General features: G+C 60.1%; 1 protein-coding gene across 1 annotated transcript; it reads left to right on the top strand.

The window, feature by feature from the left end:
- The first annotated feature begins 743 nt into the window (after positions 1-743).
- TOLLIP (toll interacting protein) lies at positions 744-22785 on the top strand. The gene is made up of 6 exons (XM_033120542.1): positions 744-914; positions 11823-11972; positions 15504-15686; positions 16764-16916; positions 17776-17866; positions 21752-22785. The coding sequence occupies exons 1-6, from the start codon at positions 882-884 to the stop codon at positions 21964-21966; spliced, it is 825 nt and encodes a 274-aa protein (XP_032976433.1). The 5' UTR covers positions 744-881; the 3' UTR covers positions 21967-22785.
- The last annotated feature ends 631 nt before the right edge of the window (positions 22786-23416 follow it).

The following is a 23416-nucleotide window of genomic DNA, read 5'->3' as shown; positions in this document are numbered from 1 at the left end:
CTGCTCGTTGATACCAAGGTACAGAATCTCCTCCAAGAGCCTGGCGCTGCCCCTGGCCCCGCTCAGTGGTCTGTCATCGTGACCAGAGGCCCTCGGTGGAGGGAGGGTCACTGGCGCCCCCAGGCCCCCCCTCCCAGCAGCAGGCCCTCCTCCCTGATGACTCCCGGGTAAGGCCCCCCTGTTGTTACGTAACAGCTTTGCTGCCCGACTCACACAGGGGCCGCTACCATGGCACTGGCTTTTGCGAAGAGAAAGAGCAGTGACTGAACGCTCAGTCGGCTCGCAGGACACCGGAGGTCCCACTCAGATCTGTCGGGGTGCAGCTGGAGGTCAAAGGTCTCTCCTCTGCCCACGCCTGGGTGGCACGTCTTGCGGTTTGGTCTCCTGTCCCTGAAAGGCAACTCAGTGTCTTGTTAGCACCAGGACAGGCTCATTTGGGGCTGGTTGCGTTTACTGTCCCTGCGCCCGGGTCCAGCCGAAGGCCCAGGGTGGGGAGGGCCACTGAGGCTTCCCGGCGCCGCCAGGAGACCCGCTCAGCAGACCCCACAGTCCGTGCGGTCGGGGGGCCGCTCAGCCTGCGCACCTGCCGCGGGACCGCCTAGGATGCCCACCGCGCACTCCGGAGCCATTTCGGGCGGCCGCGGCGGGGAGCAACTGCGCAGGCGTCCGCCGGCACGGCGCGTGCGTGCGTGCGCGGCGCCGGAAGGGGCGGGGCTGCGCGGCGCCTGCGCAGTGCGCGGCGCGGGGCGGGGTGGCCGTCAGCTGACTGTGGCGGCGGCGGCGGCGGCCTCGCTGGGGACAACCGTCGGCGTCGCAGGCTCCGGCGGAGGGTCGCCGGCACGTCAGCTCTCGTTGGGCGAGGCGCGGGCCGGCGCAGCACCATGGCGACCACCGTCAGCACGCAGCGCGGGCCGGTGAGACCCCGGGCGGACGGCGGGCGGGCGGGCTCTCCCCTCAGGGCGCGGGCGGCGGTGCGCGTCCGTGGCCTCCGGGGCTCTCGGGGAGGCCCGACCACGGGCTCCGGGCTCCGGGGTGCGGCCCCCCGGTGCAGGAGGCCCTCACCAGGGTGGGCCCCCGGGAGGGAGGAAGCCCCCAGGCCCGGAAGGTCCCTCGGGTGGAGGACGCCCCGCCAGGGCCGGTCCGCCGAACGGAGGCGTCTCCTGCGCCCTGTGGCCTCCCCGGCACAGGAGTCTCCCGAAGTCCTAGTCGGTACCCCGGATGGAAGCGGCCCCCGCGCCCTGGTGGGTCCCGGATGGAGGAGGCTCCTGCGCCAGGGGCGGGTCCCCGGATGGGGACGGACCCTCGCCGGGGCCGGTTCCCCAAATGGAGAGCGCCCCCGCCCCGGGCCTAGACCGTCCCCCACGGAGGAGGCCCCGAGCCACGGACTCCGCCCGCTTCCCCTCCCTCGCGGGGGCAGAGGGAGGCCCCCGGGCCCAGCTGTGTCCCTAAGTGGCCACTTATCGCAGCCTCAGTTCCTTCCTTTGCAAACGAGAGGACGGGAGCTCAGGACCGCGGGCGGCCCTTCCCACCCGCGCTGTCTCCGGGGCTCCCGTCGGTCTCCACGGCCCGCGCGCTGCCCTGGAGAGCCGGTGTAGACGCGCCCTGGGACGGGGCCGCGCGCAGCTCTGGCAGGCGGGGTGGGGGCGCGTTGTCACGCGCCGGGAAGTTTTTATGGGCAGCGGCTCAAAATGTGCAGTAGACAGACGTTCCCTTTACGTGGGGAACGTTGTCCCGTGATGCCACCGTTGCCCTCACTCAGTCGCTCTGCCTGTAAAGCCCAGTCGCCCGCGCCTGCCCCTCGGCCCTAGGACGGGATGTTGACAAACGCTGGTGGCGGTTGTCCTGACTAGAGGAGAATCTTTTCCAGAGAGTATCTTTTCTGAGTGACGAAGACCCAGGTTCTGTTAGAAGTCCTGAGGGCTTTGCGTTGGACGTGACACACACACCGGGTTTCTCTGGAACCGGCCCCCAGGCGGCAGAGAGGTTTCCGGATTCCCTCTGCCTTTGAGCAGAGGGACGGTTCCCCTCTCCCCGTCCTCCCTCCACAGTGACTTACGGCGGGCTGACAGCCAGCCGGTTCTCATTGCTGCACAGCCGGCTGGTCAGAGAAGCAAGGGAACCAAACGAGCCGCTCCCTTCTCCGCGTCCCCCAGGGAGCAGTGGGCGCAGGGGGCCTGACCTGTCCCGTGTCCTCACCCACCTGGTGCGGACCTCGCTGGTGGTGAGTGTGAACGTGCGGTGCGGGGCGCAGTGGCCAGAAGTGCGCTCTCAGTAAGGGTCGGCCCCCCTGTGCGGAGCAGCGGTCGGCGCGGGGACTGCACAGAGCTGGGGCAGCTGGCACCACGGGACAGCAGCTGCGGGGTCGGGCGTTCCCGTCCCGCACGTGGGGCCTGGGCCGTCAGAGGTTCTGTCCCTCTTGCCATGTGTACCGTGCTTCCCGGCCTGTTCTCTGTAACAGGCGAGTGGCCTTATGTCCATGTGTTGGTGTGCAGCGCACATAGACCTGCAGATGTTTTCGGGGTGCTCTCCATGGCCTGTAAACACAGTAACGTTAGATCTGGGCCCGGCTGCTGGGGGCCTCCAGGAAGGTGTCCTCAGGGGCAAGGGTCTTGAGTGCCCCTGGAATACACGTGACTTACTCAGCCAGTGTTGCTGATCATGACATTTGGGACGAGCAGGTGCAGTGCCTGCCAGGGAGGGGGTGGGGGGTCTTACAGTGTGGCATGGGGAACCACTGGCACGCATAAGCAGGCAGACGAGCGCGGCGGGGATGGTCGCCGTCAGCTCTGTGGGTCTTAACTTAGGTATAAACAGTGGCCGGTCCTGGGCCGGGAGTTGGGGTGGGTAAAGTTCTTGGAGGGACCTGAGACAGGAATGAGCAGGACTTGTTAGACGAGGTGGGGTGTGGCGGGCTGCGGAAGGCCAAGAAGGGTCCTGAGGGCAGGGCCTGTGCCACTGTGAGAGAGGGACAGGCGGGGCCGGGCGCTGTTCCACATGGGAGGCCTGGGCTGGCAGATGGGTTTGCTCTGGAGTTTTATCTGCTCACTACAGTGTTACTTTTTTTAACAACATTTTTGCCTGGCACGCATCCTCGCGGAGACCTCCCTGGTAGCCAGGGTGCATGGACTCCATCCTGTCTGGGCCCTGCGTCCCTGTATGCTGGGTGCCGTGCAGGTAGACGGGTCAAGAAGCTGCAGTACCAGCTGGTGCTGGTAAAGGTAGCATTTGGCTGTGCTCACTGCCCTGGGTCCTGGCTGGGCAGCAGTCCTGAGGGAGCCCTGTGCCCTAGGGCCGTGTCCCTGCCTGAACAGGATGGGGTCAGCCCTGGCACAGGCTGCCCAGAGCCTGGACTCACTCACTGGGGCTGGCTCGGAAGCCTGACCTTGCCTCCCACTCCTGCTCCCGCGATAAAGGAGTGACAGGCAGAGTCCGTGGGACTGTGAGTGAGAAAGGGGAGTCACCAGGGAGGGAGGCTGAGGTGGCCCTTGTCCATGCTTGCTGCCCGTGGGGCGCCTGAGGGGTGGGTGAGATGGCGTGTGAGAAAAGGTGCCGCCCACGCTGAGCCGGCCTCACGCCTTCTGTCCTGCTTTCTCCCCGCAGCAGCTGATGGGCTTCTCTGCCTAAGGTTCAGCAGACGTGCTGTTTGTATCTCCAGGGTCACGTTTTCCCTTAATAGTCTGAGGATGGCCCAGCCCTGTGCTGTTTGCCCCACTTTTTAACAATGCTCGTAGTTTTCTAATGACAACCCTTTTCTACCCAGTGTTTCTGTTCAGTCCACAACTCTCAGTAAGCACCCAACGGGCACCTAGGAGGAGTAACTGGGGGGGGCTCCCGCCCTCCATGCTAGAACTCGGGGGGGGCATGCTGCTTTAGACTACAGCGGTGCCCATCAGCTTGAGGGGACGGACAGCTGTCAGGCTTGGAGGCAGCTTCAACTTTTTTTGGCAAGACTCCTTCATAGATGTGTGGGTAGGTTCCAGTGAGCCCAGGCTGAGAGGGTCGGTCCCAGGCTGATTGGGGGCCCAGGCTGAGGGGGGCCTAGGCTGAGGGGGGCCCAGGCTGATGGGTGGTCCAGAGTAAACTATATTGTTATACGTACACACACATTTTTTTTTTAAAGATTTTATTGGGGAAGGGGAACAGGACTTCATTGGGGAACAGTGTGCACTTCCAGGACTTTTTTTCCAAGTCAAGTTGTTGTCCTTTCAATCTTAATTGTGGAGGGTGCCGTTCAGCTTCAAGTTGTTGTCCTTTCAGTCTTAGTTGTGGAGGGCGCAGCTCAGCTCCAGGTCCAGTTGCCGTTTTTCTAGTTGCAGGGGGCACAGCCCACCATCCCTTGCAGGAGTTGAACCGGCAACTTTGTGGTTGAGAGGTTGAGAGGACGCGCTGCAACCAGCTGAGCCATCTGGGAGGCGGCTCAGCTCAAGGTGCCGTGTTCAATCTTAGTTGCAGGGGGCGCTGCCCACCATCCCTTGCAGGAGTTGAACCGGCAACCTTGTGGTTGAGAGCCCACTGGCCCATGTGGGAATCGAACCGGCAGCCTTCGGAGTTAGGAGCATGGAGCTCTAACCACCTGAGCCACCGGCCGGCCCTGTACACACATATTTTTTAAAAAGTATTTTGTACTTTCATTTGTCCTGTTTTTTGTTTCTTCCTTGCCTCTTTTTGGATTGCCCAAATACAGTTTTTTAAACTCAATCTTTCGTTCTCCACTGGTTTGGAGAACACACACAGTGCTGCATGCGTGTTGGTTTTGCGGTTACCTAGAGTTGGCGCCATGCAGCTGTTTCAGGACCTGCACTAACCCGATATGCTGCCCCTCCTGATGAGTGTGCCACCTCACGTGACCTCTTCCCAACCGCAGGGCTGTCTGGTCCATAGGTGGGTCCCGTCTGACCTGGCCCTGCTCCTCCGAGGACCAGGGGGCGCGTGTTCACTACTCCTTCTCATCCTTCTGTCTCAGGCCTTCCACGTGGGGTCACCTGCTGGTGCTTCCTGCTCGTCCTTCCTTTGGGGGTACTCGGGTTTGCTTGTAAGTTGTCAGTACAGACCCCTGAAAGGCGTTTCTGGGTGGATGGATGGTCATCCTCTCGCAGTCCGCGCCCTTCCTCTGCTGCCTTCCTTGGGGCGCCCCGCGCTGTGGAGCAGTAGGGGCCCACGCGCCTGTCTCTGCCACATTCTGAACTCTCTCCAGTCGCCGCTGCTCTGCTCTGTTAGCAGCTGGTAAACTGCCCTGGAGTTCTCGGTGTAAACAGTTTGAGTGACAGTCAGCTCTGACTTTGGGCTTGTTGCTTAGTGTCTGGTGTCCTCATATGTCAACCTTTGTCACGCCCATGGACTGGCCATGTAGGTCAAATGCTTGCCCCAGGCCTGGCCTGTGGGGGCACCTGGACCTGTGAGCTGCTGGGTCCCTATGAACTGTTTCTCTTTCTCAGCTTGGCTGCTCCTCGTGCCACCCCCACCTCCAGCTGTGTGCACCCCATTTCCCCTTCTGCATGCCTCCTGCCACTTCTTTCTCCTTCGACAACAGCTGAGGGCAGTTGGCTGTGCAGGACAGTGGAGCCCAGGAGGGGCAGCTGCATCGGCTGGGGGGCCACGAGGCCCTGGAGGCTGGGAAGCGTGTGTGCTCCGAGGGAGGTGACTGCAGGTGGCAGGAGGGTGCTCCTGCAGGGGACGTGGCTGCAGCTCATTCTAGGTGTTTGGAAACTCCCCCAGGTGACTTCCAGGGCCTTGAGAACGCCGCCGCCCGTGGGCGTTCTGCCCCTGCTCCTCCTCTCTGGCCTCGCTCCGTCCCTCCCCCATCCAGGACAGTGACTCCCGTGTCCTCCCAGACCTTCCTCAACTCCAGACCCATGTGTTCTGCTCCTTGCCTTCTCCCTAGAATGTTCCAGACAGATAGCCTCGTATTCCCTCAGGCTCCTGCACGGTGTGTGTGCTCCCCACCCCCATTTGGTGGCAGCTCCATCCTTGACGTTGCTCAGGCAGAACCTGGGGACGACCTTGCCTGTCCTAGATCCCTCAGAAGTCCTGCGGGCTCTGCCTCCAGAGCAGTCAGCCTCTGCACCACCCACAAGCTGCTGCCACACTCGCTCCAGGGGTCCACCTGCTGTGCTACCCTGCGGCCAGACATGTGGCCCAGCACGTCCGGCCCCTCCCCTGCCCGGCCCCTGCCCTACCCCGCCCCTCCCCTCCTCTCTCTGACTCAAAGCTGAGCCCTTCAGTGGCCCTCCAAGCCCACACTCTTGACCACACAGCCTCCGCCTCCGACCTCCCTGATCACTCCCAGAGTGGTGTCCTTCACTCTGTCCCAGCCACCTCCTGCTGGCCCTTCACGTGCCAGAGAAGTTCCTGGTTAGGCCATGTACACAGGTGTTTCCTCTAGCTGGATTGGTCTCCCCCAGGTGCTGCCTGACTGACACCTTCACACCGCTCAGATGCTCTCTTTCCATTGCACCCCCCCCACCTTGCTGCGACTGTTGACAACGCTTACGCCCCTCAGCACGCAATGACTTGACCGGTATTATTTGTCTTCTTTCGTTAACTAGGAAGAGAGCAGTGACTCCCCCAACATTGCCTTATGGAACGTTCATACACGCCCTGAGGCTGGAAGGCGCTGGCAACATGTGCCCATGTGCCCACCACCCAGGCGGTGCCACCTGCCTGTGCTCTGTGGTCCTGGCGCACCGCTCCGCCCGCTGGTTGGCTGGTTTTGTTTGGTTTGAATGAGGACGGGGGTTCCAACTCAGGGTGGTCTTGGCAGCAGCACCTGCGACAGGGCCAGGTGCCATGGAATTCTGGTAGAGACCCCATTTCAAGTCACTCATTCTCTTGTCAGTTGTTGTAGTTTGGGGAATCACGGTTATCCTCGCTCGCTCTCATTTGTCTCCTCTTCTCCTCTCTTCAGCCTCTGCGTTCATTTGGACCTCAGCCTCTCAGTGCCTCGCAGAACTCGAGTGGACACTGTGGGCTCTGGCGGACGTGGGACATTCCAGCATTTTGGCCTTGCCAGTCGCGGGCTGACTCCTCCAGGGGCCCCGCCAGTGCTGGCTGCGTAACCACTAGTGTACTTTATACAGACGGAAGCGCCCTTCCTGTCTTGGGAACTGAAAACGGGGCGGGGGGGGGGGCTGGGGCCCACTGGCTGTCACTCGCAGGCCTGCTGTGCTGCTCTCAGGGGCACCTGCGACTAAGAAGTGAAAGTACAGTTTTAGAAATACATTGAAAATAGACTAATATTTATAAAAGGAGCTTTTAGTTTTAGGGGAAGTTCAAATCCCGAGAGTTCATGGAATGAGAGTTTGTGCTGCTTTTATATAAAAGTAACTCATGTGCCCTCTCTGTCTGTGGAGCACAATAAAGCTGCACACGGTTAGACGAGATTTTTTTTTTTATTCTTTTTGCATTCTGCACACTGACATAAAGATAAAAGAAAATGAATGAAACTTAAATATAAAAATTCTTTACAGTTAAATCCACAATTTTATACATTTATCTTACATGTCAGTGAAAAGTCGCCAACCATCATGAAATAGGACAAATTATATCAAAAAGAGCCAAAATCCCATAAAAAAATATATCCCAGGAAGAAAAGCTTTGCACTCTTGGTATCTTCACGTCCTTCTCTTCTGTGTACTTATGTACAGCACGTTGTTCCCATGGGTAAATGCATCCTGTATTTATCCTTCGGTTGTCCATTTGCCTGTCCTTCTGTCTGTTCCGAGGCCATGTTCTTGGAGCCATCCAGGCAAGCCAGGGCCCTGCGATAATCCACTCCAGAATTGAATTTCACCACAACTGGCCATCCAGTGATTTGCTTTAAGAAGTCACTGGGGGCTTGCTTCCGCAGACTCATTTTAACACTCCTGATCAGAAATCTGCTGGCTGGGATCTTGGGCGCCCGCCGCCCACCGTAGGAGCTCCACAAGCCCAGCCTCCTCAAGATTGTTTTTAAAAGTAACGAGCAGGATGGAAAAGTATAAGTGAAGCCCACATCTCCCCGTCTCCTCCCCTCCCCCACCATTCTTGACCAGTAATTTCTTAAACCAGCGCTTTGAAACATAAAGCCCACTTTGTGGTTTTGCCAGTGTCATGCTGCGCCCCCTCCTCCAGCTGCCCGCGAGGTGGGAGGCACAGGGAGGCACAGGGACGTCTCTGTCGTGTGGCTGTACCTGGCCCGACGGGCCTGGGTGCCCATGGTGGATGTCCCCTTTTCCTGGTGCTGTGCCAGTCCAGCAAGGAGGCAGCCGCACCCTGTGGGAGCGTTTCCATAGGAGTCAGTCCCAGAAGTGGACTTGTTAGGTCTGGACACGGGTTACAGGTGGCTTATTAGTGCTGAGCTCAGTGCACTCGTGTGGTAAACGTAAGCAGGTTATATTTAAAAGTATGGCCCATCATTGATCTGTTATCAAGGTGAATTGTCCTGTTGTCTTCCCAAGTCTTGGAGCCAGGAAAGCATATATTTTGATATGGCTGTTCAAACATTTCCTTCATCATAACATGGCAAAAATAAACTTTAGGATTAGTGCTGAGTTTTTTTTTTTTTATTAAAGTTTATTGGGGTGACAATGTTAGTAAAGTTACAAAAATTTCAGGTGTACAATTCTGTATTACATCATCTATAAATCCCATTGTGTGTTCACCACCCAGAGTCAGTTCTCTTTCCATCACCATATATTGAATCTGAATTTTTAGTACACACTAGGAATCCACGTTTATTCATGCCATTTTCCAGTCTGGTCACTGAACCGATAGGAGTCACGTGGGCATTCGGCTTACCTGTGACGTATGACACGCTAACCGGTTTCTTAGCAGTGGGGGCTTTCTGAGGTGTAGGACTCTTCCCCCTCGTTTGGACCCCTTGGATCTGAATTCAGAAATCTCCAAGGGCCCAGCAGTGCTGGTTACATAACCACTAGTTTACTTCAGAAGGACTGAAACACTGTTTCCTTTTCTTTCCTTTGTTTGGAGGTTACATTACAATTTTTTCTAATGAACTTTAAATTTTGGAATCGTGGCCAACATAGTACAAAGAGCTGCTGGGTTCCCTCACCTGCTTTCCCGTTGTTGACGTCTCGTCACTGTGTGCGGGTCACGACTAAGAACCTGACTGTGGTGCGTGATTGTTAACTGCAGTTGTTATTCAGATGTCCCACTTTTCCTGGGACTGCCCCTTATTGTCCTGCGATGCCACCCAGGGCCCATGTGGCCGTCCTGTCTCCGTAGTCGCCTGCGCTCTGGGACCGTCTCTGACTTTCCTTGTGTTTTGGGGCCTCGACAAGTTCGGGAGTACCTGCCAGCATCTTGTAGAGCACCCCTGAGCTGGGAGGGGGACCATGGCTGGTGGCCTCCCCAGGCTGTCACCTGGAGAACCCGTGTCTGCTTGGCCTGTCTCTGCAGCTGTTGGCCGGGACCACCGGCTCAGGGTGCTGGCCACCTTTCTCCTCTTCTAATGTTCTTTTTGAGCAGTTTATGGTAAATCCTCATTTCATGTTTATAATTCTGTAGTTAAACTGCTGTTGAAAAATAACACTGGATCGTTTCACTTTTCAGTGTCGCTTTATTTCCCCCATTAAAAAGCAGTTGTATTCTCTTTGAGGAAAACCTAGAAGAGTACATTGAAAAGAGAACGTAACACCTGGAAGTCCCATTCTGATGATGGGAACAGACTGGAGGCAGAAATACTGCAGGAAAAGAGAGGCCTTTCCTGCCCCCACGTCTGTGCAGCCCCTCGTTACTGTCACACTGGCACTGCATACACGCGGCGGCTGTCCCTGGTGTATCCCCGTTCCCCGCTGGGTCCACAGAGCTGCAGTATGTGGCATGTGGTGACATTTATTCCTCACAATAAGTGCAAATTTGATCTGTGTACACTAATGCTTTGAACTTGGTTAGCGTGAGTGTTCCTGTAAGCTGATTTGTTCATGGCGAGCCATGGTGACTACAGGAACTGGGCGTGGTCCATGGATGGTCCCCCCGTCCCGTCAGCTGGGACGAACTCTGGGAGGGAGGCCAGCGAAGGGACTCGGGCTTCTCCACTGCAGTGGTGCTCTGCTCCCGCAGGGCCTGGCGGTGGGGTCTGTCTTGTCTGAAGCTGCGATGCCCCGGCCATCTCAGTCCTCCTGCGGGGGTCGTCACGTGGGCCTTCTTTTCAGAGCACACCCCGGGACCTCCTGGGAACAAGCCACACACCTGGGGAGATGTGGCTGCCAGGACTATTGGGGACGCTACACGCTTCTCCTGGCAACCCCTGGCCTCCCGGCACCTGCGGCTCCTCCTCCAGCCTGATGGGTGCTGGAGCCCGGGGGCCTGGGCGGGGCATCGGGCGCAGAAAAGGTGACGAACCGCCGCTCCCCTAACACGCGTCCCCGCCCGAGAGGGCTTGTGTGTACTTGCTCTATGAAGAGTGGCAAGAGACCAGGCCCACGGATTGGGGGCACGGGTGGGAGGCTCCCGTTCTCAACACTGGCCCCTCTGCCCGTTCTGGAGCCAGCGAGCCCCCTCGGGTAACGCACCCCTGTGACGTGCAGGGCCAGCAGGCGTCTGGCCATCTCAGGGGCCCTGGTGGCTGTGGGCACTTCTCTGACTGGTGTGCGTTGAGTGCCTGCCAAGTGGCAGAGTGCAGGCTGGGGATGAGAGGCCCCCAGGCTGGAGCCCTGAACTCGGGGGCCCGGGAGCAGTTGCCAGAGCTCACGCTGTTATACTGGGGTTTTCCCCTTGGCGTGATTTCCTCAGCAGCCAGCCCTTCAGGGCCCTGGGCTGGGAAGGAGGCCCTGGGTGACGTCCCCTCAGGGCGGCTGAGGAGGACCAGGGCCTGGGACCTCTGCAGGCAGCTCTGGGCTCTGTGGCTCCAGCTTGTCCAGCAGCAGCCAGGCCTCCCGTCGTGTGGCCCCATGGCTCCTCCCTTCCACGGGGTTTGTCGGCCTAGTGGTCTTCACTAGTCGTTGGTCTATCTGGGCGTTTCTGACTCTGAGCCCTCCAGACCCTGCACCCCTGCTCGGGGAAGGGCAGCGTCGCCATTGTCCTGGCCCTCAGCCCTCCCGCGTTGGCCGGCTTTGCTTGGCTGTGGAGCCCTCATTCCCTGGTTCGGGGACACGGCCGTCGGTCCTTTGCTCCTTTCCACCCTGGTACCTTTTCCGGGGCGGCCGCCACGAGCCACCACTGGCTGTCGCTTCAGTCTCCTCCAGTGTTTCTTGGCAGACTGTTGTCTGCGAGCCGTTTGGGTTTTTCCCGGGATTCACCCTCCTGGCGCGTCCCTTTCGTGTCGTCCAGTCCGCGAGCCTGGTGACAGAGGCTTCTGCGAGCAGCAGAGGCCGAGGTCTTTGTGGCTTGTTATTAATCTGATTTCGTCTTACTGTCTTGTGGGTGTTTTTGAATTTGAACTGTTTGAAATGGGCGTGTTTGGTGTATCAGTACAGAGGGTCTCCCAGTCTCAGCTCCCGGCTCCGTTCCCGTCTCATTCATTCATTTGAACCAATGTCTTGCAATCGACAGGCCTTGCTTGTAGTCATAGTGGCCCAGCGCGAACGGGTCATGGACACAGACCCGTAGCAGAGTGCATGACACCCGAAAACGATCCGGGAAACCATCCAGCAAGCCTGGTCTGAGCGTGGACCCGTCTTTTGTGGCAGCGATGTCGTGACCTTCTCTGACTGGTGTGCGTTGAGTGCCTGCCGAGTGGTAGAGTGCGGGCTGGGGATGAGAGGCCCCCAGGCTGGAGCCCTGACCCCGGGGGCCCCTCCCTTTCTAGGTGAAGAAAGTGAGGCCCAGGGCAGCTGCCCTCCTGTCCTCCTGCTGACGTGCTGTGCCCTTTCTCCCGGCCGCAGGTGTACATCGGCGAGCTCCCGCATGACTTCCTGCGCATAGCGCCCACGCAGCAGCAGCAGCAGATCCAGCTGGACGCGCAGGCAGCCCAGCAGCTGCAGTACGGAGGGGCGGTGGGCACGGTGGGCCGCCTGAACATCACGGTGGTGCAGGTGGGTGTTGCCTCCGCTCCCCGGGGCGGCCGCCGGTGGCTGTGGGCTTTCGTGCTGCATTTTCTGTGCGGAACTTTCTCTGATTCTGCTTTTTCCTAAAACGTACGTCTGACGAAAAACGATGGTAAGTTAGCCGGGGTGCTGCCCAAGTCCTCAGAGCGTTAGTCGTGAGCCTCTGTTGGTGCCTGCTCCGTGCTGGGCTCTGCTCCTTAATGCAGACGGTCTCCCTGCTCTGGGGGCAGCCGGGGGTGGGGCGGATAGACGCACCGCCACTGTCCAGACGAGGGCACGGGTAGGGCGGCTCTGCCACTGGGCCCTGGAGCCCACACACCACTCACAGCCTGGACCACGTACACTGTCAGGAGGCGAAGTGCTTTTGGTCACCAGAACTTTCTATAAAACCGTGAAGAGGGGCAGTCACTGAGTCGCACGGCTTCACACAAGTGCTCAGTGCAGTAGACGCAGGAACCCCTGTTGGGCCTCGTGAGTAAAGCGGGGCTTTCAGGTGCTGCACAACGGCAGACGCTCGGCCACGCTCTTCGTGCTGCCGGGGTTCGCAGCCCAGCCCCCTTCCATCACAGTGCACCTTACACCCTCGCTCATGCTCATGTTTCTAGGATAGCACGGTACCCCCTCTCTGCGTGCCCTCTGGTATCAGTGAATTCATGCACTACTGTCACAAGGGCTGCCTCCTGCCAGCACCACAGACCTGTAAGGCACCCCACCCCCATCTCAGCCCACACGGCACCCTGGACCTCCGTGGGCCTGGCCCATGGTCAGAAGAACTGTGGTTCACCTGTTGGGCCTTTTGGTAGCGTTACTCATGGTCTTCTACTTCCTTTGTGATGAACAGTCTCGCCTTGGCTCACAGGGTGTGCACTGGCCCTTGGCCTGCCGCCCCTGGCCTTGTCCCCTGGTGGACTGATAGGGGGTTCAGTCCCCAGCCAGCCCCCTCCTCCCTGCCCACATGCCCCAGCCGGCCCTCAGCTCAGCTGCAGACTCATGTGTGCACACCCAGTCCTTGGGGCCTCTGCCTGCACGTCCTGTAGGGGTTTCACATGTGATGTGCCCCAAATGGAGCTCTTTGCTCCAGCCCCTCACAACCTGCTTCTCCCCAGCGGTAGGCAGCAGTTCCATCTTTCTAGGAGCTCAGCCCTCCAGCCCTGGGCTTCCCCTGACTTCTCTGTCACACTCACAAGCTCTCGGCTCCACCCTCTGTGGGCCAGGCTGCAGCACTCTGCCCGCCCCACTGCCAACCCCCGGGGTGGCCCGAGCGCGGCCAGGCAGGTCTCTCTGCTTGGTCCCTTCCCCACTGTGCACCTCCCTGATCCTTTTCTCCCCTAGGAATGTTCCCACGGGTCCCCGCTTGCTCCCTCACCTCCTCAGGAGCACCCCATGTTCCCGTGTGCCCCATTCCTCTCACCTGGTCACTCCCCACAAGCGGCAGTGTTGTCACACATTCCATGTGTGATGTGTGTGTGCTGCACGCAGCTGTGGGAGGCACAGACGTCTGGCTGGCTGGCCCCAGCATGTAGTCGTGCCCAGTAAGGATCAGAATGAGCAGGATGGCGTTTCCTTAAGCACTGGGCATGTGGCATTGCAGGAAAGCCTCTCCGAAGTGTCCGGGACAGGCCTGCGTAGTTGTCCCCGGAGCAGAGGGAGGAGGAGCGTGTGCTGCCATAGCAGAGGGCAGGCGGGGCCTCTGCAGAGTGAGGAGAGTGACAGCCACGGGGTCCCGTCGGTATTCCTCGCTTACACAAAATCATCGGCACGTCCTGACATTCTTTAAGGTGTTAAGACGAAAGGGCCTTAGCAGCCAGGCAGAAGCACGATGAAAACAGGTGCCAGGAGGCTCCGGGCGGTCAGCCGGTCTCACGTTCCTACTGTTGTTTCACCGAAAACTCCAGGGCAATTTCTAAAGCATTTTCCGGGGAAGTTTGCAGCCTTGGGAGCTGCTGTAGCAAACTGGTGCAGAGGACAGTAGAAGAATATTTGCAGCTGTCTGAGGGCTGTTGCGTAAACCAGCAGCTTTCCGGAGAACATTGTTTCTCTCTCAGCATTCCAGGGGGTGCTCCAGCCCCCACGAAAGGGGACAGAATGAAGGACCCAAGAATGGAGAAAGCCTGGCATAGAAGGATAGTCACAGCTGTGGTTAAGAGTGAACAGCACGTAGTTCCAAACAGGCAAAGACAAAAAGAGTAGACACAGTCAGTCGGCAACCAGAGGGCAGAATGGAGGGCAGGGTGCAGGGACCCTTGTGTGCTAGGAGCGCCCCTCCGGGCGTGGGCCTCTCGCTGTGGGCCGGGCAGAGGCAGCATGGCAAAGCAAGGCAGACCCTGCGCCAGCCAGGGGACGACACCTCGCGGAGGCTCAGATGGCAGCACTTTTAGCAATGAAGAATTTTTAATTCAGGTAACCCGTTTTATTAGCCATGACGGTAGGATGCACAGCGTTCTGTGGGATGGCCTGGCTCGTGCCTGGGAGTGAGTCCCTCCCAGTCACAGGTGGCTGTGGTTCACTTCCCGCACCATTGGCTTCCCGCCAGGTTCCCAGGGCTGGCCAGTGGGCCCACTCTGGCCAGTGGGGCGGGTTGAGCCTTCCCAGGAGGTTCCAGGGTCTCCCGGGGGCGAGTCTGCATTGCCGGGCCTGATGGTCGGGCCACCTCTCCACGTGCTTATTATGTGCCATCAGGATCCTTTTTCAGGCCTTCTGCCCATTGTTTCTCTGGGCTTTGTTCTTGTTCCTAAGATTTGCGAGTTGCTTATACATTCGGGATCCAGGTCCTTACCAGACATGGGTGTTTGCAGATACTCCCTTCTCAGCGTCTTTTAGGGAGCAGACCTCCTTAATGTCACTGCGTCCAGTACCCCACGTTTTCTTCCAGAGCCTGGGCCAAGGTCACGAAGATGTTCTCCTGTTTCTTTTATAGGACTTTTACAGTTTTAGGTTTCACATTTAGGTCTATAATCCTCCTGGAGTAAATACTTCCCGGTCAGTGACCTAATCTGCAGAGCTTTCCGTCTTTCTTACTCATCAAGACTCGTTTTTCCTCCCTGCGAAAGCAGCCTTCCTGTGCCAAAAGCCTGTCTGGCTCAGGGCTGGGCTCCTGACCTACGTGACACACTCTCGTCCCGGGGAGCCGGTGCGGCTGGTCCGAGGCGTGTCTGTCCCCACCCCGGGCACAGGGAAGGCCCTTGTGGACCCGCCCGTCCCGAGCCTCGTGTCCCTTACTCTCTGGCTCCTGGCTCTGTCCCGGGGTGGCCTGCGTGTCACCCTGTTCCGCGGCCTGCTCTGAGGAGCGTCGGAGGACCCCCCTCTGGCCCGCTGTGCCCTCGCCGTGCCTGCAGCATCGTCGTCATACCTGCTGGCTCGGCACCAGACTTACGGTGGGTGACGTTCTCCCACCTGGTGCCAGGTCTGCAGCCACATTCTGTCAGACGGCCAGACAGACCTGGAAATAGGTGGGAGGGGTGCGGACAGGTAAGCCTGGGATGGTGGCTGCCTTGTGTTCTGACGCCGGCTTTATTTCAGGCCAAGCTGGCAAAGAATTACGGTGTGACCCGCATGGACCCGTACTGCCGGCTGCGGCTGGGCTATGCCGTGTATGAGACACCCACGGCCCACAACGGCGCCAAGAACCCACGCTGGAACAAAGTCATCCACTGCACGGTGCCCCCGGGCGTGGACTCCTTCTACCTGGAGATCTTCGACGAGGTGAGAGGGCGGCCTCTGTCTGGGCTCCGCACTCGGGACCAGGCTGAGCAGGGGACGCCTGTCGTCCTGGCGGTGGGGGCAGCTACAGGAATTCAGGCATGCCTGACACGGTGTATGGTGTCCCCAATCGTGGGAAATGTGTGTCCTGTGTCGGTTCTTTCACAGCTGCATTCAGAAACGTCATCACCAGTGACAGCAGACCCCGAGCACTCCGAATGGAGTGTTAGCACGTTCCCCCCAAACCAGACACACACGTCATCTCCAGTGACACCACCAGACCCCGAGTGCTCTGAGTGTTGGCACGTCCCCCCCAAACCAGGCACACGCGTCATCTCCAGTGACACCACCAGACCCCGAGTGCTCTGAGTGTTGGCACGTCCCCCCCAAACCAGGCACACGTGTCATCTCCAGTGACACCACCAGACCCCGAGTGCTCTGAGTGTTGGCACGTCCCCCCCAAACCAGGCACACGCATCATCTCCAGTGACACCACCAGACCCCGAGTCCTCTGAGTGTTAACACGCCCCCCTCCCCTGAACCAGGTACATCGAGGCAGCTGTTTGTGAATAGGTTAGATATAAAGTGGGTCACCCATGGCTGGGTGGGACTCGGGTTCTTGGTGGTACGCCTTGCAGAGTGTCCCTGGGGAGTGTGGGTTGGACGCAGTGGGGCTCTTCCTCAGCCCGGTCCTCTGGGCACCAGTCCAGGAGCACCTGGTCCCTCCTGAGGCCAGGCAGGTGCCCCAGCAGGTGACAGCTGGGAGGCGTGAGGGTGGACAGCAAGCCGGGGGGGGCCCTTGGTCCCTGAGCCGTCTGCCCTGTACCTGCCCTTCCTATTTCCTCCTCCTCGCCCGCTATTCCGTCTGGACGGCTGTGGTCAGCAGGGAGAGCGCCTCCTTTCCTCCATGTGTGCTCACTGGCCTTCAGGGCTTGTTGGGGGACCTGGGGTGGGGGAGGGTGGCTTGCGTGTCCAGGCAGCCCCACCTGGTCTTGGAGGGGGCCCCTGAAGGGGGCGTGGCTCCTGGGGGCGAGGCCGGCTCTCCAAGGTCTCAGGCCCGTCTCCCTTTTGTTCCGGCAGCGCGCCTTCTCCATGGATGACCGCATCGCCTGGACACACATCACGATCTCTGAGGCTCTGAAGCACGGCGAGGTGGAGGACAAGTGGTACTGCCTGAGCGGGCGGCAGGGGGACGACAAGGAGGGCATGATCAACCTGGTCATGTCCTACTCGGTGAGCGCGCCGGGCGTGGGCGTGTGCAGGGACACGGCCCGTGGCAACCTCAGCTCCTTGTTCGGGGACCCTTTGACCCTGAGGAGCTAGGCCGCAACCCCAACTCACAGGGCGTGGTCCCAAGAAGAGACAGCCGCTCACTGTCCTGGGAGGAGCAGCATTGTGTGGTGGCCGTGTAGGGTCAGGGCCATCTGCGGTATGGCCCCCTGTGGCCTTGAGGGGCTGGGCCTGCCCGCAGGGGACTGGGGACGAAGGTGCTGGAGAGCACGGCCGAGCCACGGGGCCACCAGCCCTTAGAGCCGGGGCTCTTGTGCAGTTCCGTCCCCAGCCCCTGGCCACTCTTGTGAGTTCCTGCCATCTCCTGTGTGTCAGTGAGGTGGTGTCATTATTAACGTTTTATATAGAAAGTTTGCAGCCCGCGAGCCAGCAGAGAGAAGAGTCCAGGCCTGTGGGGATTGGTCACCCTGCCCAGCAGTCATCCCGTGTGCTGCTCTTGTCACATCCCTCCCTCCTCTTAGTGCTGGACTATTATAAAGCAAGTCTCGGCGTCAATTTGATTTTGCTCATAAATATTTCATCATGTGTCTTTAGCAGACACTTTTACATGAACACAAAACAATTGTTATGCTTAATGAAGTGATATAGCCGGAGTCAGTCCCCTCTGACCTTCCAGCACAGCAGGATTGGGGTGTCGGTGTGGCAGGTTGTTTAAGGAGGACGGGCGCCCTGCACTCTGGCGTTCCCTGCCTGGGCTGCACCCTGCGCTGTCCCTCCCAGGACGCTTTCGGTGAGACAAGTGTGCAGAGGTTTCGTGTAGTGTGTGCTTCTCTAACCCCAGGATCGTCTTCGTGTCTTCCAGCCACTGCCAGCTGCCATGGTGATGCAGCCCCAGCCCGTGGTACTGATGCCAACCGTGTACCAGCAGGGTGTCGGCTACGTGCCCATCACAGGTGCGTGCTGCTCCTCCCTTGCTGGGTGGCAGGTGTGGGGGCTGGGGGCGTGGCGTGGAGGCCTGGCCTGGCATGAGGGCCTTCCCACAGCAAGGGCAGGTGGTGTCACCTGTGAGTTGTGTGTGTAGGGAGGAAATAGAAGCTGATTTTTCCCTAACTTGGCACTAATAAGGTGAATTGAAATTTGTGGCGACGTAGAAATGTAGTTGGTAAACATTTTAGTGTGTGAAAGACCGTGTTCCTGTGGGTGAAATGAATTGTGTGTGCCCTGAAGTGTTTGTCTAAGGCAGAGTAGGTTCTTCGTAAGTGGAGACTTGAGCTTGTCCTTGGTGTGTCCTTCTGTACATTTTGAACAGTCACGTACTAACAGAAACGTCACAAAGGGGAGGAAAGACTGTCAGCCTGAACCCTTTGAGACCCAGTCACGCACCGGGGCCGCCACTGTGCCACCCCCTCTGCAGTCGCATGTCCTGCAGACGAGGGCATTGTCCTGCCACCGGGCAGCGTCAGTTGGGAAGAGCGTGAGCGCTGGTGCCCTCTGCGTGTCTTCGGCTGTCCCTTGGGCAGCAGCGCCCAGGCCCCAGTCCTGTACCCCCTCCATAGCCCTCCTCCCTTGGCCTGGAGCCCCGACCTTGGCCAACTCCGCAGGTTTGCAGCGCCAGGCCGGTGGCCCCTCGGGCCTGTCTCTGGTCTGATCAGAGGTGGCGGTGCTGGCGCTTCTCAGTACAGAGCAAAGTTGCTTTGTGTCCCCTTCCCGCTCTGCAGTGCCGGGCGAGTGGTCTGGTCCCAACCCTGACGGCTCTGAGAGTCTAGGGAAGGGCCGTTTTGTGACACCTGCAGCAGAAACCACCAGTGTTAGCACCACACCTGAATTTAAGACAAAGTAAGTCCAGTCGGTGCCCCCATCGCGTTTTCCCCTTACCTGGAAGTCACAGCAGACACAGGAACACGGAAGCTCAGCGCCACTGGGAAATGCGCACATGGTGTGACGGGAAGTGACAGTCGGGGTTTTGTTTTCAGCTGTGGCTTAGAACTCTGTCCCTGTGCTGCTCGGTGCTCACTGCGCACACTGACCGGAGAGGGACGTGGGCCCTGCCGGCCACGCGGCTTCCTCTTCTTGATGCCCTTTCGTGAGGGGCTTTACGCCCTTCACGTCTGCCCCCAGTCGTGTCGCTGCCTGTCTTCCTGCCAAGGGGCAGCTCCCAGGCCAGGCTGCACGGGAGCGGGCAGGAAGGCCCCTGTGGGTCACCTGCCTGCACCGCGCAGCAGCCGCCTTGGGCCACAGTGACGTGACGTGACGTGATTGCTGTGGTGTCTTGAGTGAGTTGTGCGGAAGAATGTGTCGGTTTAGGGGTGACACGCTGCTTGATTGTGAGCCGAGAACCTCAGTGCACAGTGTGGCGTTCTCGCTAGTGCCCCCGGGAAGTGCCCTCGCCCTGTCTTATTGCTGGGTGTCTCCTGCATGTGTGTGCGCTCCAGGAGCTGAGCGCACAGCCCCCAGCACGTCCACGCTCACGGCTCACGGGAGGGCTTGATCGTCGCATCCACACTCGGTGACATTGATGCTCGGGCACACGGACCTGGCTGGCCAGGCGCTGGACGGGCTGTGACTGTCTCGCGCCCGTCCACTCTGACCGGGGCCTAGCAGGCCTGTGTCTTAAAGCGTGTGTCATGCGGGGTGTCAGGCGGGGTCTCTGGTCCCGCTCCCCACATAAGAACACAGGACATGGTGAGGCCAAAAAGGAACACCCACGGAGCCATAGGCAGGGGAGTCACACCACTCTCTTCTCCCTGGAGGCTGGGTTGGAGACACAGGAAGCAGGAGCCACACGATCTGCAACTTGCATCTGCTTCTCTGCCAACCAGCCCCACTTGCTAAGTGCAATCCGCCACGCAAACTGCATCCACAATCCGCTCTTGCTAGCTCAGCCCCCATTTTCTGCTGGCTCCAATTTTCTTCTAATGTAGCCACGGCAGTTATATTAGTGGCCAATAGTTCACTGGTTACAGCTGACGGCCAACTAGCCACAGCTGATGGCCATCCAATCACAGTTGGTGGCCATTTACTACCCGAGCCAGCACCTTTCCACGTGAGGCCGAGAGCCTGGGAACTGCACTCCTGGCTCTGTCCCCACAGGTGGCACTCACGTTGCAGTCGCCCTCATAGTCTTGTCTAAATGCCGCCCCTTCTCCCCGTTCCCGCTGTGGCCAGTCCATACGGGCAGGATCGGGTCTGCGGGGTGCGCACACGGTGGCCAGAGCCCTAGCACGTGCCCTGTGGGGATCAGCATGAGGATCAAGGCCTGGGTGACGCAGACCTGATGTCCCGCTCTGTCCTCTGCTGGCAGCCCTGTGTGTCACGTGCGTGGGCTGTGCCGACGGCAGGGTGTGGGGCCGTGAGAGCTCACCCTGGCCGGTACACTTGCCTCAGACAAGACAGGCTATCGCCTGTCCCGAGAGCGCCTGCGATGGCAGGAGGGGTCACCGTGCTCCCACAGTGTGCTGAGCATGGCCCGCCGTCCCCACAGTGACCGCCTGGGTGACGCCGTCTCAACAGGCCCCATCGCCTCACCTGTGAGTAGGGTCCACCTCACAGCACGGCAGGCTTGGCGGCGCTGGGTCAGGTGTGGAGGCAGGTGCTTGGCTAGGCCTGGCCGAGGGGTCAGGAAGGGGGGCTGGTCTGCGCCCCTCTCGCTGCTGGTGCCTCAGGAGCTGTCCCGTCCGTCCCTGGTGTGGTGGCCGCCGTCATGCCCTGCAGCCACCTCCCAGCCCTCAACACCCCCACGTCCTGCGGCTTTGACTTAGACTGTGGAGGCAGCGTGTGGCTGCCCCAGGGTCTTGGGGATTTGGGAGGGGAGAGAAGTCACAGCCTGAGATCATTTCTGAGCGCCCGTGGGCCTGGTTGGGAGGTTTGTGCTTTTGAGGTGTGAAGCACTGGCGCGCCAAGCTCCGCTTTACTCTGGGGAGGTATTACCCACGGTCCTGTGTTGCTAGCTGCCTGTGTGGTCACTTCCCACCCGAACATGTGTCTGTTCTCACGGGTTGCGTCGCCTGGACTTGGGGCCGGGCTGCCCCAGGCCTCAGGGATTGGAGACCCGGCCCCAGGCCAGCTCTGCGGTCCCTCCCAGGGGCATCTGGGCCCTTCGCATTGTCCGCTGTGTCCCCCACTTCCCACACAAAGGGGTGATGCGGGCAGGGGGTAGTAGGGCCCCACCTTGGTCAACGGGCTGAGCACCGGGAGGCCCTGTGCCACCTGTCCCCTCGCCCGCATGCCAGCCGACATTCCTAGTCATCGGAGCGTCTCTGCCTGTGGTTCCCGTGTGTCGTGTGCGCCCCGAGCCGGCGTGCAGCCCCCTTCAGTGCCTGCCATTCTTTCCTCCCTCCCTCCCTCCCTCCCTTCTGATCGTGCTGGGTGCCGAGCTGGGAAAGTGGATTCCAGGGTGCGTGGCAGGGGAAGGCTGCGGACTCCAGACGTCTGGGTCAGCGAGCGTCCGTTCTGTTTGCACTTGCGTCCTCAGAGGAGGGACCTGTGTTGTGGCTTTTGGTCAGGGGTGTCGGTCCACATGTCCCTAAGGGACCAAGACCTGTGAGCGCTTGCCCCCCCCACTGTGAACCGGGCTCATGAGGTCCGAGGTCCAGCCCCCACTCTGCTGGGGGGTGAGTGGGCGAAGCAGGGCTGGCCCTTGGTGCTGCTCGCCTCCGTTTCTCTCCCGTGAGCCCAGGCTGCTTCTGCAATTGTGTTTCTTGGGTGCCGTCGCCCGTCAGTGGTTGAGAGACCTGGGGCCCCTCGGGGAGGCCGGTGGGGTGCCACGTTGCTCCCCCAGCCGGAAGCAGCCTCGTGCATTGCGGGCACCCCCACGCCCTAAACTCACCTTGTGCTTGCAGGAGTGCCCGCCGTGTGCAGCCCGGGCATGGTGCCCGTGGCCTTGCCCCCGGCAGCCGTGAACGCCCCGGCCCGCTGCAGCGAGGAGGACCTGAAAGCCATCCAGGACATGTTCCCCAACGTGGAGCACGAGGTGATCCGCTCCGTGCTGGAAGCCCAGAGAGGGGACAAGGGCGCAGCCATCAACTCCCTGCTCCAGATGGCGGAGGAGTCCTAGACCACGCACCCGCTGCCACGGTGCCTCGGGCCCTTTGGACTTGCCAACCCCGGGTTCCCAGGGAGCACTGTCCCAACGCGATTCCTGTGAGAGCCCCGCATAGCCCCTTCCTCTGCCCACCGTCCGTGTAGCCCCGTCCACACCGTTTGGGATGCATGTGGGTCCTCAGCTCCCGGCAGCCGCTCTGGGGCGGGTGTGGTGTGGGTGGCTTCCTCTCGCTCAGACACGTGAGCCGTGTCCTGTGTGCACACTCACCTTCCCCGGCTTGGGGACGTGCATCCTCCAGCGCCGCTCACTTCTGCCCCTCGCGCTGTCCCCGAGGTGCTCTGGTGGGAGCGGCCTGCCTCGGCCAGGGCCTCAGGAAGGATCGCGCGTCCTTTGCTTTATAACAGTCTCCCGTCATTCGACTTCACTGGGACAGGCCTCTATTAATTTAGGGCACACACAGTCCATTACCAACTGGTGTGCGGTTGTTGCTAGAACTTGCAAACTGAAGGAAAACTCACGTGCCTCCCTTGACGTGTGGACCTGGGCTGCTCCCCGGTGTCCTGCTGGCGCGGCGGTGCTGGGCCTCAGCCACAGGTTTCTGCCTGAGTGCCAACAGCCAGCCAGCCCCCCCTGGCGGGGCCGCGGGCCATCAGGGCTGTCCTGGGCTCCGAGGATCCCTTACGTCTTTTCCTGCTGTGTTCCATGCCAGCTTTGTGGAATGTAATTCCGAGCGGTCGTTTGTCTCCTTGACCGACTCTTGCTCAGAACCTAAAATTGGGGGTAAAAAGTGATAAGATACAGTACTTTGCTTATTAAAGGGTGTTTGGGACCTGTTGGCTCACTGCTGACCTTAATCTCAGCTTCGTGCCCGAGGACCCGGCTTGGGCGACACACACGGCCCCCTGGTGAGGCCACGTTTAAGGCTCCCGAGAGGCTGCAGGCGCATGTGCACCTGTGGGCTGCACGCAGGCCCGGCCCTGGCCGCAGATGCAGGATGGGGACAGGCTGGGTGTCACCTGGTGACAGTGCGAAGTCTGAGCAGTTTCTCAGGAGCGATGCGCTTGAAGCCGTGTGCACGCACTGACCACTCACGTGTGTAGGCTCGGGGCGTGTTAGGCCGCCCTCGCTGCCCCTCTTGCAGCTGTTGCCCCAGCCTTTGGACTTGGGGTCTTCCTGGATGGACGTCAGACAGGCCCCTGACAACGCGACGGCTGTGGCGTGGCAGCACGAGGCCCATCAGCTAGAGAAGGCTGCTTCCCGCCGCGGTCAGGGCAGCTGCATGTCACGGGGGCTTCCTATCAGCCTGGGGATGTGGGCAGTGGGGTGGGGCCGGCGACAGGCAGGAGTCCGCTGACACGAACTGGCTCTGAGCTCGGGCGGCCCCCCTCACGGGTCAGGCGCTGGTCTCGGGTCTCGAGTCTGGAGCAGACGTCTCCCGGGCAGGAAGGTGGGGCCGGGCTGC

This window comes from Rhinolophus ferrumequinum, chromosome 11, assembly GCF_004115265.2.
Source record: "Rhinolophus ferrumequinum isolate MPI-CBG mRhiFer1 chromosome 11, mRhiFer1_v1.p, whole genome shotgun sequence".
NCBI lineage: Eukaryota > Metazoa > Chordata > Mammalia > Chiroptera > Rhinolophidae > Rhinolophus > Rhinolophus ferrumequinum.
Note: the sequence above shows the minus strand (reverse complement) of the source record. Positions and strands in the feature narration are given on the sequence as shown.